General features: G+C 57.3%; 2 protein-coding genes across 6 annotated transcripts in view; both read left to right on the top strand.

The window, feature by feature from the left end:
* EPN3 (epsin 3) overlaps positions 1-23 on the top strand; it is a 9,506-nt gene extending 9,483 nt beyond the window's left edge. For all 3 annotated transcript variants that reach the window (XM_042032457.1, XM_042032454.1, XM_042032456.1), the window contains one exon: positions 1-23. This exon is cut by the window's left edge and continues 970 nt beyond it. The gene's annotated coding sequence lies outside the window, so the exon portion shown is untranslated.
* The window catches only part of SPATA20 (spermatogenesis associated 20), a 12,400-nt gene extending 92 nt beyond the window's left edge, over positions 1-12,308 (top strand). Inside the window, exons 2-17 of one of the 3 annotated variants that reach the window (XM_042032453.1) lie at positions 16-117; positions 1,336-1,473; positions 1,562-1,626; positions 1,990-2,144; positions 2,359-2,502; positions 2,753-2,954; positions 3,053-3,183; positions 3,277-3,381; positions 3,888-3,962; positions 4,174-4,386; positions 4,543-4,735; positions 5,441-5,609; positions 6,024-6,232; positions 6,336-6,535; positions 6,656-6,736; positions 10,825-12,308. In XM_042032453.1, the coding sequence (XP_041888387.1) occupies positions 1,364-1,473; positions 1,562-1,626; positions 1,990-2,144; positions 2,359-2,502; positions 2,753-2,954; positions 3,053-3,183; positions 3,277-3,381; positions 3,888-3,962; positions 4,174-4,386; positions 4,543-4,735; positions 5,441-5,609; positions 6,024-6,232; positions 6,336-6,535; positions 6,656-6,736; positions 10,825-10,995 (2,223 nt within the window). In that variant the 5' untranslated portion in view covers positions 16-117; positions 1,336-1,363 and the 3' untranslated portion in view covers positions 10,996-12,308. Of the gene's footprint in view, positions 1-15; positions 118-400; positions 477-511; positions 974-1,335; positions 1,474-1,561; positions 1,627-1,989; positions 2,145-2,358; positions 2,503-2,752; positions 2,955-3,052; positions 3,184-3,276; positions 3,382-3,887; positions 3,963-4,173; positions 4,387-4,542; positions 4,736-5,440; positions 5,610-6,023; positions 6,233-6,335; positions 6,536-6,655; positions 6,737-10,824 lie in introns of those variants that run through there. The other 2 variants (XM_042032451.1, XM_042032452.1) reach the window with 2 other exon arrangements.
* The last annotated feature ends 1,283 nt before the right edge of the window (positions 12,309-13,591 follow it).

Here is a 13,591-nt window from a genome sequence, read left to right as displayed (position 1 = left end):
ATAAACTGCGCTGAGCGGCCCGGTGTGCGGCTGTGGGTGCCCCGTGCACGGCTGTGGGTGCCCTGTGGGACAATACAGACAGCACGCCGTGCGGGGACGGGCCGGTAACGGGGATGGGCCGGTAACGGGGGCGGGCCGGTAACGGGGCGGGACCGGGGCGCGGCGGGGCGGGGCCTCAAGGGGCGGGGCTGCGGCTCAGGGGGCGGGGCCGGGGCGCGGCGGGGCCGGTGATTGGAGCGAGGGCGGCTCAGGGGGCGGGGCCGGGGCGCGGCGGGCCGGTGATTGGAGCGAGGGCGGCTCAAGGGGGCGGGGCCGGGGGCGCGGCGGGCCGGTGATTGGAGCGAGGCCTGCTCAGGGGGCGGGGCCATGCCGGTGACGAGGGAGGGCGGTGGCGCTGGGGGCGCGGCCAGGCCCGCGCCGGGGCGGGCCCGGGGAGCAGCCGCCATGTTGGCGGCGCCGCTGCGCTGCGCCCGCAGGTACCGGAGGGGCCGGGGGGGGCGGGTCCGGCCCCGGGCGCGGTGGCTGCGTGCCCCGCCACCCCCCAAATCCTCCCCGCACCTCTCCTGTGCCCCCCGCATCCCCTGAATTCTCCTGCAACGCCCTGTATCCCTCCTGCATATCCTCTAGATCCTCCCTGCACCTTCCTGAGTCCCTCCTAAAGCCTTTCCGCACCCTTGCGCTTTTCCTGCCTTCCCCAACACCCTCTCCATATCCCTCTGTAGCCTCCCTAAATCCTCCTCGCACTCCCGCAGCCCCGGCACCACTTTACATACTTTGTTCCCCCGTTCGCAACTCCTGCATCCCAGCCCTGCATCGCTCTTGCATCCCCCACACCCAGGCCCTGCATCTGCCCGGCAGCAGAGGGGTCTCCCTGGTCCCCTCCTGCCCCTCACTCCCCTCACCATAAAGAGCCTGTGTCCCCTTGCCCGCACCCACGGCACGGGATGGGGTCGTTCTCTCTGAGCACACGCAGGTCAGGCCCCACAGGTGCTGCTCCTGCGCTCACAGCTGTTGGGTGTGCCCCCTTCACCGCGCCGTGGGTGGGGTGTGCCAAACTGGAGAACAACCTCCTCTGAGCCTCCAGTGACTGGGAGGGACTTGTAAGCTCCTGGAGGGGATTGGGGTGGACTGAGACCCAGCAGAGGCACCCGGGGCTGGGGCTGAGAATGGTTCCCGTGGTGTGGGGAGTGAATAGTAGGGAGCAGCATCCTGTCCTGGGGCACGGCAGGACCTGGGGTGGTGCTGCTGCTGCTGCTTTGGGCTGTCATGGCTCTGTCCAGAGGCTGAGCTTTGTTGAGGTGAGCAGGGAACCCCTGAGCCTGTTTGGTGTCACAGGTGCACATTTCTAACGGGAGTCGCAGCCATGGCCACGGTGGGGACACCCGGCCCCCCCAGCGTCCCTCGTCACACCAACCGCCTGATTAACGAAAAGTCCCCGTACCTCCTGCAGCACGCCCACAACCCTGTGGATTGGTGAGAACAATGGGAGCCTTTTCCCCTCCTCCTCGTCCTCCTCTAACTGTGCCCGTGGGGCTGAGGGATTTTTGTCTTCCCCGCACAGGTACCCTTGGGGTCAGGAAGCCTTTGATAAAGCAAAGACAGAAAACAAGCTGATATTCTTGTCAGGTAACCAGAAACAAGATATATTTTGTGTTCCCACGTGTTGTTCAGTAGATGATCAGATAAGCTGAGCTGCATCCTGAGCTGGTGTGTGAGTAGCCATGTAGGTGTGGATGACCACCAAGCAAGAGAGCACCGTGTGCTGGAGTAGCTCTCTCTGAAAATGGGCTACATCCAGGACCAGGGTCCTTGGCCAGCTTTTAGGAGCAAAAGCTGGAGAGTCCAGGAGGCTTTTTTCCTCCATCTCTTCTCCAGGGAGGCAGCAGCTGTTGCCCGTAGCAAGGCTCCCCAGCTCTGAGTGTTCTCCCCATCAGGTGTTTCCTGCTTCCTGCAAAGGACCATTCCTCACTCACTTGAGCTTGTTTGCAGTTGGCTACTCCACCTGCCACTGGTGCCATGTCATGGAGGAGGAGTCCTTCAAGAGCAAGGAGATCGGGGAGATCATGAATGAGCACTTTGTGTGCATCAAAGTGGATCGTGAGGAGCGGCCAGATGTGGACAAAGTGTACATGACCTTCGTGCAGGTGAGGGAGGCACAGGTGGGGCCCAGGAGGCTTTGACTGGCTCCTTCAGGGTGCTGTTTGTTGTCATGTTCCTCAGGCAAGAGGAACCAGTGTGTGGGGTGGTCTGGATGAGTCACAAGGGTGGAGAGAAGCACACAGGCTCTGGGATGTGCTGGAAGAGCACACTGCAGGTGCCTCTTGCGTGACCTTGGTGCACACACGATTTGTCTTTCAGGCCACCAGTGGTGGAGGTGGTTGGCCCATGAGTGTCTGGCTGACCCCAGACCTCAAGCCCTTTGCTGGGGGGACGTATTTCCCTCCTGAGGATGGAGTTCATCGTGTCGGCTTTCGGACTGTGCTGCTCCGGATCGCAGAGCAGGTGCGGGGCAGGAATGGTGTAGCAGGCAGGGCTAAACCAAGGCGGGCACAGGGAAATTGGTCTGGGCTTGAAGGGTGACTGAGTTAGGAGATTCAGTTGTGAGGAAGAGTAGTCCAGAGAACAAGCCAGAGCTTTGGCTGGGTTGGAGGTGGGTTTGAGCTGGTTTGGGGAGGGTGATTGAGAACTTGAGGTGTGGTTTGGACTGGTGCAAGGCAAGAAGAAGAATCGTCTTTTTCCCTTTGCGTCTTAGTGGAAGGAGAACAAAGATGCCCTGTTGGAGAGCAGCCAGAGGATTCTGGAAGCATTGCAACACACATCTGAGATCCGTGTGCAGGGCCAGGAGTCGCCCCCACCACTCAAAGAGGTGATGGACACCTGTTTCCAGCAGCTCTCCAGATCCTATGATGAAGACTATGGTGGCTTTTCCAAATCCCCCAAGTTCCCCACCCCAGGTCAGTCTTGTCTCTGCTGCTGAGACCTGCTGTGGGGCAGACAGCGTTGTGGGGGCAGAGCCCACCCCACAGCCTTCTGTTTTTTCCTTGTGTTCCAGTGAATTTGAATTTCCTGTTCACGTACTGGGCCCTGCACCGAACAACTCCAGAAGGTGCTCGGGCATTGCAGATGGCTCTGCACACCCTCAAGATGATGGCCCATGGGGGCATCCATGACCACATTGGTCAGGTAGGAGTAAATCCTTGGGGGTAAGCCCCTGCCATGCCCAGGACGTGTGGGGTGGAGGTGTGGGGTAGAGACGTGTCCACATGGTCTCTGCAGGGGTTTCACCGCTACTCCACTGACCAGCACTGGCATGTCCCTCACTTTGAGAAGATGCTCTACGACCAGGGGCAGCTGGCAGCCATGTACAGCAGAGCCTTCCAGGTACAGCTCTGGCATCCCTCTGTGGGGCTCCCACTCCTGCAGGCTGGGCAGGACAGATCTGGTTTGGGGAGCAGCTTCAAAGCCTATTCCCCAAGATACTGCCCATTCCATGGGCATGGAGCAATCCAGCGCTCCCCTTCATCTCCTGGTGTTTATCCACAAGTGCTGCACAAACCCGTGACAGTGTAGCCCCGGGGCTTTGAGCATAATGGGGAAGGGACCAGCCTTTGGGCTGGTTTTTGCAAGTCAGCAAACAATGCTGCTGCCTCTGACCTCGGTGTGACTCCAGCATTGCTCTCCACTGCCCTTTGTAGATAAGCAGTTATTCACTGATAGTAGATTTCTGTTGAAGATCTTACTCTGAATCCATTCCACATTTGAAATCCTTGGACTTTCAAATGCTCCTTTGCTAACTCTTCAAATTGAAATCTCTCACCCTACCTTGCTGTGTCTCTTGCCTCACCCCTGCCCTTGTAACACTGATGTTCACTCCGTGCCTCCCTCAGATCTCTGGTGATGAATTCTTTGCTGATGTTGTCCGAGACATTCTGCTCTATGTCTCACGGGACCTGAGTGACCAGGTAGGTTCTTCCCTGAGCTGAGCCAAAGGGAGCTGCTTACCCTGCCCTGACATGTGGCTCGGGGCTGTTTTTCCCTGCCTTCCCTCCCAGCTGAGCTCAGTCTGGAGCACTGCTGAGGCTCATTAGCCAGACTGCCAGCCCTGCAGCGATGGGGAGCTGGCTGAAAGTGCTGTCCTGGTGCTGGAGGGCCTCTCTGTTGCTTTTTTCCTAGGCAGGAGGTTTCTATAGTGCAGAAGATGCAGATTCCTACCCGACCACCACATCTGGAGAGAAGCGAGAAGGAGCTTTCTGTGTGTGGACAGCCGAGGAGCTCCGGGCTCTCCTTCCTGACCCTGTTGAGGGGGCCACAGAGGGGACAACCTTGGGAGATGTCTTCATGCACCGCTACGGAGTGGAAGAGGCTGGCAACGTGGACCCCATGAAGGTGAGGGAGAGCAGAGACTTGCCCGGTGCCAGGAGCACTGGTGAGGGACCTGCGTCCATACACATGGAGGGATGGCAGAGCAGCCCCAAAACACTCGGAGTCCAACACCTCCCAAGCCCGATGGCATTCACAGAACGTGTCTCCCTCTCCCTTCAGGACCCCCATCAGGAGCTGAAGGGCAAGAACGTCCTCATTGCCCGCTGCTCCCCGGAGCTGACGGCAGCCCGGTTCGGGCTGGAGCCAGGCCGGCTGAGTGCCCTCCTGCAGGAATGCCGCCAGAGACTGTCCTCAGCCCGGGCACAGCGGCCACGGCCACACCTGGACACCAAGATGCTGGCGGCGTGGAATGGTGAGAGGTGGCTCTGCTCTGGGGGCACGGGCCTTGGCTGGACCCCCACCAGGGCCTGGTAGCAACAGATCCTGCTGGGACTGGAGAGCTCCCACAGAGGCACTGGGTAGGCTGTGTGGAAGGAGCCCCACACCTGCAAGGCTTGGGAGCATCAGGATACTGTTCCAGCTTTATTTCCCTCCCCAGCTGCCAGCAGAGAGCAGCAAAACTCTTCCCGTGGCTCAGTCCAGCTCCTCTGGCTGGGCTGTGGGGAAGGGGACTGGGTTGGGGACTCGGGACCCTGGTGGGCACAGAGCCCATCCCTACTGCTGCATGGGTGGGGTATCACAGCTCTGTGTCTGTCTGGGGGTCCTGCCACAGGGAATAACTGCAGGACCCCAGGCGCTGTTCCCAGCAGTAAATTCCTGGGTGTTTGGGTCTGGAGCTGGCATGGGCTGGAATTACCCTGCAAACTGGAATAGTCTTGAGCCCTGTATCTGCCCACAAGTGAGGGCTCAGCTCTTGCTGGCCTTACAATACTCTGCCTGTCACTTTGGTGACAGCAAGTGACTTTGTTAGTGATTTGAACCGAGCAGAAGAGCTGAGACCTGCTGGCATCAGGGAGGAGGAGCTTCATGTTGACCATCCTTCAAAGGACTGACAGTGACCCTCTCACTTAGTTCCATGAGCCCTCCCTGACCTGTACCGGTGTCTCTGCCTCTGCAGGGCTGATGATCTCAGGCTTTGCCCAGGCTGGGGCTGCCCTGGCTGAGCAGGGATATGTGAGCAGGGCTGCACAGGCAGCTGCCTTTCTGCGGACACACCTTTTCGACCCCGACAGCGGGAGGCTGCTGCGGAGCTGCTACCGGGGCAAGGACAACTCAGTGGAGCAGAGGTGAGTGTCTGAGAGTCCACAGACTTGACTGGCCACCTGCAGGTGCTGCCCAAACCCCCAGCAGTCCCTGTCCTCTCTTCCAGGCAGGACTGACCTGGGAGGGAGAGAGGCTGTTTGTTTCGTACAGAGCTCTGGTGCAGTTTAGGAAGGATTAGTGTCCCCCAGCAAGTGAGGAGGAATTGAGGTCAAAACCTTTTCCTGTTCCTCATCTTTCATGCTGGCAAGTGTCTTCCCCTGCCTTTCCCTCCTGTACAGAACCCTGGGGCTGAGCCGTGTGGTGGCACAGCCACTGCTTTGCTTGGTGGCATCTCCTTGGGTAGCAGAGACCAGTAAGCAGGGCTTTGCTGGGTTGGAGAACTTTCCAACCTGTTCAGTTTAGAGATTCTGATTGTCCTTCCCTGTCTGCCACTGCAGCGCTGTGCCCATCCAGGGCTTCCTGGAGGACTATGTCTTTGTCATCCAGGCACTCTTTGACCTGTATGAAGCATCACTGGAGCAGGGCTGGCTGGAGTGGGCCCTGCATCTCCAGCACATGCAAGACAAGCTCTTCTGGGACCCTGAAGGCTTTGCTTATTTCTCCACCGAGGCCGGCGATCCCTCCCTGCTCCTGCGTCTCAAGGATGGTGAGCTCAGGGACCTGGCTGTGCTTTCCTTGGGTCGTGGTGTGGGAGGACAGGGCTGTGGGTGGTGAGGCAGTGGGCTGATGGCAGCTGTTGTCCCTTGCAGACCAGGATGGAGCAGAGCCCACCCCCAACTCTGTCACTGTCACAAACCTGCTCCGAGCAGCTTGTTACTCTGGTCATATGGACTGGGTGGAAAAAGCTGGGAAGATCTTGTCTGCCTTCTCAGAGAGGCTGCAGAAGATCCCAATAACCCTGCCAGAGATGGCCCGGGCCACCGCTGTCTTCCATCACACCCTCAAACAGGTATGGGCTGGGGCTCAGTGTCCCCTGCAGGACCTGCTGTAGGGAGCGGGGCTGGCAATGGTGTGGGTGCAGTCACAGCTCTGTTTTCTCCCTCCTGCCACCCACCCTCCCCCTGGACAGGTCGTCATCTGTGGGGACCCCCAAGGAGAAGATACCAAAGAGATGCTGCACTGCGTCCGCTCCGTCTTCAGCCCAAACAAGGTAGAGGTGCCCCCTGCCTGCCAGCCCTTCCCTGGCCTCTGCTGCCTGCACTGCTGGTGCTGCATCCTTTCTCCCAGTGCAGCTGTTGCTTCTGTCCTCCTCCTCTGTTCTGCCTCTCTTCTGGGAAGCATCCTGTCCTTTTTGTATCTAAGCACAGCCAGCAGGGCCAGGGCTGAGCCCCTGCACAGAGCATGGGCAGCCCAGCCCAGAAGTGGCTGCAGCAGTGGTTGTTACTGCTGCTGGCTGTTTACACTGCTCTCAGCCTGAGCCCAGTGCTTTCCCAAGGGGAACCTTTCACTCCTGTGTGAATGTGTCATGCCCAGTGTGGATGCGTCATGTCCTGTGCAGATCCAGTCAGTGTCTGGGTCACCTGCTGCCTGGAGACACCCTTGCATCCTTGGAAGGGATGAGGCAGTACCTCAGTCCAGTTCTGGGTACCACCAGCTGGGACAGGCTGGCTTTTCTCAAAGCTTTTCTCCTATTTAGCAGCTCTTGCTGTGTATTGGGGTTCCTGCCTGGCTCTGCTTGTCCTTATCCCTGCTTTGAGATGTGTCAGTGCATCCCACAGAGGGGCTGGAGTTGTTGGCTGCATCTGGAGCTGGCAGGGAAGGGCAGCACAGCAGCTGGTGACCATCAGGTTTGGTGGGCAGTGTCCCTGCCTTGGGGATAATGGCTTTGACCTCAGCAAAGCTGTGGAGCTGAGGGAAATAGGACTGGGCTGTGAGTGAGGGGGCTCAGTGTTTGGACTGGATTCATCCCTGGCCGTTGGGTCCTGGTGCCAGGGACTGGTGTGTATGTGGGGAGCTGAGGCCAAAGCATCACTTTCCCTCTGTAACACCAGCTAGGATGAACTGGGGAGGGCTGAGCCATCAGCACAGGAGCCTCTGCTCTGTCCTCACATTAGCTCAGCCCACAGGGGTGTCACCCCTGACCACAGAGTGCCTGTGTGCCTGTGTGCCCAGCAATTTTTAATGCCAGCACTGGAGGAGGGACACATTCCCAGGAGCATGAGTAGGGCACACAGCTCCCTGTCCTTCCTCTGCCATCACCTGTCCAGCAGCTCCCTCATTCCATGCAGGTGCCTCTTTTGTGTGTGAGTTCTCTGTTCCCACACTCTTTTCTGTCCCTTTGGAGGATTACACTGGGTGACCCGGTTTGCAGGAGCCCAGCACCACTGTTAACAACCCTCTGCCCCAGCTGGTTCAGCCCTTGGTCCCCTGAGCCCACACTGGCAGCTTTGGGGTCTGGAGCAGAACAAATACACGGCCGTGTCCTCTCCTTCCCTGCAGTCTGGCTCCCTCCTGCCAAGCTGGTAACAAGCCTGGCTGGTGGGGATGCTCCTTCCCCAGGGGAGGGTCTTTTGCCCCCAAGCCTTTGCATTCCTTGGGGAAGGGAGGAAGATGAGGGCAGGGTATTCTGGATGGATATTTCCATGGGGGAGTGAAGCCGGGGTCGTGCCTGCCCAGGGCTGCTTGGAGGGGCATGCAAGAGGCTGCAGCTGGAGGCTGGCAGCAGGCAGGGTGGGAGTCTAGCCCTGCTTGGCCCTTGTGTGTTCCTCATGTTGCAATGATGGGATGCACCTGAAGCTATTCCAGCTTGGGTTTGTTTCCTGGATGAAGAATTGTGGCAGGAGGGAAAAGCTCTCCCCCAGAAGAGCTGTGGACACATATCTCCCCTTCTCCGAGCATGAGTGTGCAGGAGTGGTTAGGAGCATTATCTCTGGCCAGTAGCAATGGCTCCTCACCTTGCAGGGCTGATGGGAGGAAGGGGGGAGAATCCCACTTCTCAGAGAGTTGCACTACCTTTGGGAGCAGCCCACTGCCTCCCAGCAGCCGTCCCTCTTTCCATGCTGCATCACACAGACATGAGCATGCTCCTGTTCCCACCTGCCTCCATCCCCCTCCAGCTGCTCCCCAGATCTCCTTCCCCACCACGGGAAGCTGCCCTAAGCAGAGCAGCCCTGGGTCACCTGCTCCAGGGACATGGCTGGTTTGGGAATTGCCTTTGCCAAGGAATTGGGGGAACGTCCCTGTGTCCCCTGCGCCCTCACTCCCTCTGTGCCAGCAGGGTGCTGGGGGCCAGGCTTGCGTGCAGGAACACAATTAATTAGGTCGTTCCCCTAATTAATTCCTTACAAACCTCACCCTGAAATCCTTGCTGTAATGAGATGCTGATGATAAAATGGCATTGAGGTCGTGATTTTAAATGGACCCTGGGTCTGGAGGAGCCCTTTGCTGCAAGCAGCTCTGTGGGGATGCAAGTGGGGGTGATGCTGATAGCTGTTCCCAGGGTGTCCTGGTGCTGGGAGCAGAGAGGGTTGGGTCCCTGCTCTGGGGCTGGATCCCAGCTTCTGGTATAGATCCCTGCCCTGTTAATGGTCTTCAGGGTAATTATGAAGGATCCCATTATCTCCTTGGCTGCAGAGCGCTCGCCTGCCGCTCGCCTTCATCCTGGCCCCGTGAGAGGACCTTGGGGAGCTTGTGAGAAAAATGAATAATGAATTTCAGATTGGACATGAATTGGTAATTAATCACTCCTGGAATTAATTCCAGACAAAGGCGAAGGGGGAGGAAGTTGGGGGGGGGAGCAGAAGGCAGGCAGGGAGACAGGCTGAGCCAGAGCTGGGTCAAGCAGATGTGGGGTGATGGGGGACGGGACAGGACTGCAGCAGCCACTATCTGGGGCAGGGACTTGGGGATGTGATGTCCCCCATGGGACACAAGGGCAGCCCCTGCCAGGCATGAGTGAAGCTGTGTGGGTGTCTCTGGATGTCGGTGCTGGGTCTTCTGCTGGCCCTGGTGTAGAGGATGCTGTGGTGGGAGATGTGTGCTGTGAGAGGCAGCATTTGGTGTCAGCATCCCTTGGTGGCATTGGTGTGAGTAGCAGGGACGTGTTGTGAGTGTGTCCGTGCTCGGGAGGCGCATGCAGGGCTGCAGGGCTGGGATTGGGGTGGGCAAGGGAGAGCTGTGTGCTCCAGCAGCAGGATGTTCCCTCTGTGCCTTGGGAAGGGCCAGACCTTTGCTCACCCTTTGCATCTGTGTCGGCACGAGGCTTGCTGACAGCTCCTGGCCTTTCTCCTGATTAGCCTGCAAGCCCTGAGGCTTTAACAAACATTTTTCCTTTCAGAAGAGCTAATTATCCTGGCAGCCCGGTCATCACCCCTGGCTGGTGCTGCCGTGTGAGCTGGGAGAGCCCCTGACCAGCTCATTGCTGCCTGAGTTGTTTTGGGAAGCGTGGGGAGGGCAGGAGGATGAGCTGCAGGTAGGGTGGGGCAGTGCTGCAGCTGTTCCTGGGGCTGTCCCTGGGCTGGGCAGGTGTCCCCAAGGAGCTGGCTGTGCTGGTGATGCCTTTTCCTGGTCTTAAAATCAAGAGTCATACATGGTTAGAAGGGGAAAAGGGATTTTACCTTGGTATTTATTTTAAGGATCCTTAAGGGTACACGTCCAGGTCATATGCATCGAGATGCACCCCACCGAGTGTGTGTGTCCCGCCAACATCGGGTATAACCTTATAGGTTTTACTAATTAGCAGATCTATCCAAGATTCCCCAATGAGAGGCTCGAGTGAGTCCCCCTCCCCAAGGAACCTTCCCCTGGATGGTTCTATCTTGGTTTACAGAATGTGTTCTGGAGAGGACCTTGGGCTCTGGGGCACACTGATCCCTAGCTACGAAGCTTCTAAAATGTTGAGTGTCTCAGCTTGACAAACAAGTCCAAGAATGTAGGCAAAAAGCACTAGGAATACAGAAGTTGTAAAAAGGTGTAACGGGTATAAAAGAAAAGGCAAAAATCTTCATGGCATCACTGGGATGTGCTGATCCCTGTGCTTCATCCTGGCTGCCAAGTGTCCAGTGGTTAAGGGAGGCAAAGCTGCCACATCTCCATCACGCTTCTTCCTGCACTGGGATCTGACTACTGGGGGACTCTGGCAGAGGGCTGGAGTGGGTCCCTTCAACTCCCTGTCCTCTCCCCATTTTGGGAAGAGTGTGGGGGGACACTGCCAGCCCTCAGCGTGTCAGTGGGGCAGGAAGGACCAGCTGGCTGGTGCTGGCTGTGCTCTCTGGCCCTCACAGCTCCTTCTCTGGGCAGGTGCTGATGGTCGCAGATGGAGACAGCGCTGGGTTCCTCTACCGCCAGCTGCCTTTCCTTTCATCCCTGGAGAGGAAGGACGGGAAAGCCACCGCCTACATCTGCAGCAACTTTACCTGCTCCCTGCCTGTCACCTCTGTCCAGGAGCTGCGTGGGATGCTCAGCCCATGAGCCCCTCAGTCCTGCTGCCTGCGGGAAGGGGACAGACTGGCTTGGGAACATGGGAGAACCCCGTAGTAGAGGCATCCTGATTGCCATTCCAGATGGTTCCTGGCAGTGCAGTGGGGCTGTGCCCTTCCCCACCTGCAGCAGGTTGGTGTCTGCTTGCACTCGTGCTCCAGCAGCATCTCAGCACAACCGACTGTGGTCCTGGGTGCTGTTTTTGGCATGGCCAGGAGATACCCACTGAGGAGCAACTCCTGCCCCTGCACTCACACTTGCTTCTTGCCTCTTCTTGCTGGGGAAAAGGAAAACAAATTAAATATAAATCCCAGTGTTAATGGAGAAGTCAGATGGGAAAACTGTTAGGGTTCCTATAGCAACCCAGGGTAACACTGTCAAAAGCACCTGGATGACTTGGGAGTCAAGTGCTCTTGAAAGCGTTACTGGCTACGACAGCTGTGGTATTTTTCCATTACAGAGAAGATTGTAACATACATTAACTTAATATGTGCATGAAAAAACCCTGCTGATTACAACTGATGAAAGCTTTATTCTCCCTTTCCCCCCCCACCTTCCCTCCTTGTCCTCCCTGCTTCCAAATGGGTGAGTACCAGGTTTTCAGCATCCCTCTGACACCCTGGGCTCCCCCAGCACGGCACCCCACATCTCAACTGGCTGGGTGCTGTCATCTGGCAGCAAAATGGCACTGCCCACTGTCTTTCCAGTGGGTTGTGCCAGGATTTGGGGGTAACTAGCCAGGAGAAATGCCTTTGAAGTCAAATTGGAATTTTGCACTTCATCTGAATGCTTTCTATGCTTGTGGAAGAGGAGGGATTTTGTTTTCTCTCTTCTCTTGCTTTTAAAAGCTGAAGTGTTTCTGGAAATCCAGCTGAAAATTGCTGGTTTGGCAGATGGCTGCCTGCTTTCCTCTGGGGTTTTTTGCCTTTTTTTTTTTTTTTTTTTTTAACTTGGCATCTCTGCTGCGGGGATTGATTTGACACCCATCCTCAGGAGTGCTCGGAGAGAGTTGGTTTGTGTGTGCCGGGAGAGCAGGGCTGGTGCTGAGTGCCAGTGTGGAAGCCCACGTGTCTCAGATGCCGCAATGCCAGCTGTCCCCGGGGTGGCACGGGGCTGGGGTGACGTGCTGAGCCCCTTTTGGTGCCCACCAGCCCCCTGTGGCACAGACACAGGGTCCTTTCCTCCCACACCATGTTGCTTGTTGGCATCTCTGTGAGCAGCCCCCAGGCAGAGCTTTGCTGTGAACCTCTGTCAGGATGAATTGGGTTCACCTCTCGGTAAAAAATAAACACAACAAAAAAGAATGAGAAGTTATTGTTGATGAATAACTGCTGTTGTGGCACCTCTGTCCTCCCGGTGCCTCTGCCTTGCTGCTGTCCCTGGGGGCTGGTGGCCATGGTCTGTGCTTCCCACACTCTGCCTGTCCCCAGAGCCACCTCTGGGCTTTATGGCCTTAGCAGGGGTGGCTTTTCTTGAGTTCTACTGCAGCCCCCCTTCTGGACCCCTTGGTACCCCTTGGCTTGGTGCTGGGGCACCCAGGGGTGCTGCTCTTCTGGTGGCCATGGTTAAACCCTCCCACTGGTGCTTCTTGTCCTGTCCTGTCATCCCTTTCCTGTCACCAACCCTCTGATTTCATGGCAAATGCTGTTTTGCTGTGAGGATTCTTTTCTGGGGCAGTTACCAGGAGACAGGGCTGGTGGGTGCTGCCCAGGCTCCCAGGAGGATGGTGGAATGGGATCTCCAGGCTCAGGGGTCCTGTGCCACTTCAGAGTGTCTATTTTCCCAATCCCTTCCCACATTCCCTTTGGTGGCAGATGCAAGGGCTTTCTCCATCAGTGCAGAGGCTCAGGGTGGCTGGAGGCAGCATCCTGTACTCCCTCTGCTCCTTTCCAGCTGCAGAGCTGTCAAAAAAGCTCTCCAAAAACACATCACATAATTGATGTGCTGCTTTTTGCCCACAACCACTTGGGTTTGCCGTCAGGCTGCTCCAGAGGGCACAGGGGGCTTCCTCCTGCCTGGGGACTCCGGGCTCCCCTGGGAGCCCCAGCAGCTGTGGATGGGAAGAAACAGGTTTTCCCTTGGTGTCTTTAATTTAAACACCTGCTTTAACATTTAACACTTACATTGGGGGATGTGCAGGGCACCCCATTGCTCAGACCACCAAGGCATGGGACACCCACTGTGCCCCTTTGGGGGGTCTGGGACATGTGGGGTGAGGGGGAGGCAGCGCCAGCAGCCACCCTCGCTGCGCTAATGAGGCTTTCCCTCTAATTAATATTCCCTGGAAAACCCAGCACTGGTTCTGGATTTCTCAGCTTTTATCTCCTGTGGCATTGATGTGACATCAATGGGAAATGGGCTTTGAATGCTGTTTGTTGTGGGGGATGCTGCATCTGCGGGAGAGGGGGGATGGAGAAGGGTGTCCCAAGCCTGGATCCAACCCTGCTCCTATGTCAATACCCCTGTCCAAAACACATGGAGGGGTGCAGTTTGGGCGTGCCAGCCTTTGAGAAGGTACATCAGGCAAAATACTGAGGTTTTTTAACCTGGGCACATGGTTCACTCACACATGAGCACCCAGGTCTGG

Source organism: Corvus kubaryi, unplaced genomic scaffold, assembly GCF_017639235.1.
Source record: "Corvus kubaryi isolate FWS band 111438036 unplaced genomic scaffold, C.kubaryi_AGA036_p1.0 37353, whole genome shotgun sequence".
In the NCBI taxonomy this organism is placed as follows: domain Eukaryota; kingdom Metazoa; phylum Chordata; class Aves; order Passeriformes; family Corvidae; genus Corvus; species Corvus kubaryi.
This window is presented reverse-complemented; position numbering and strand designations above follow the sequence as displayed.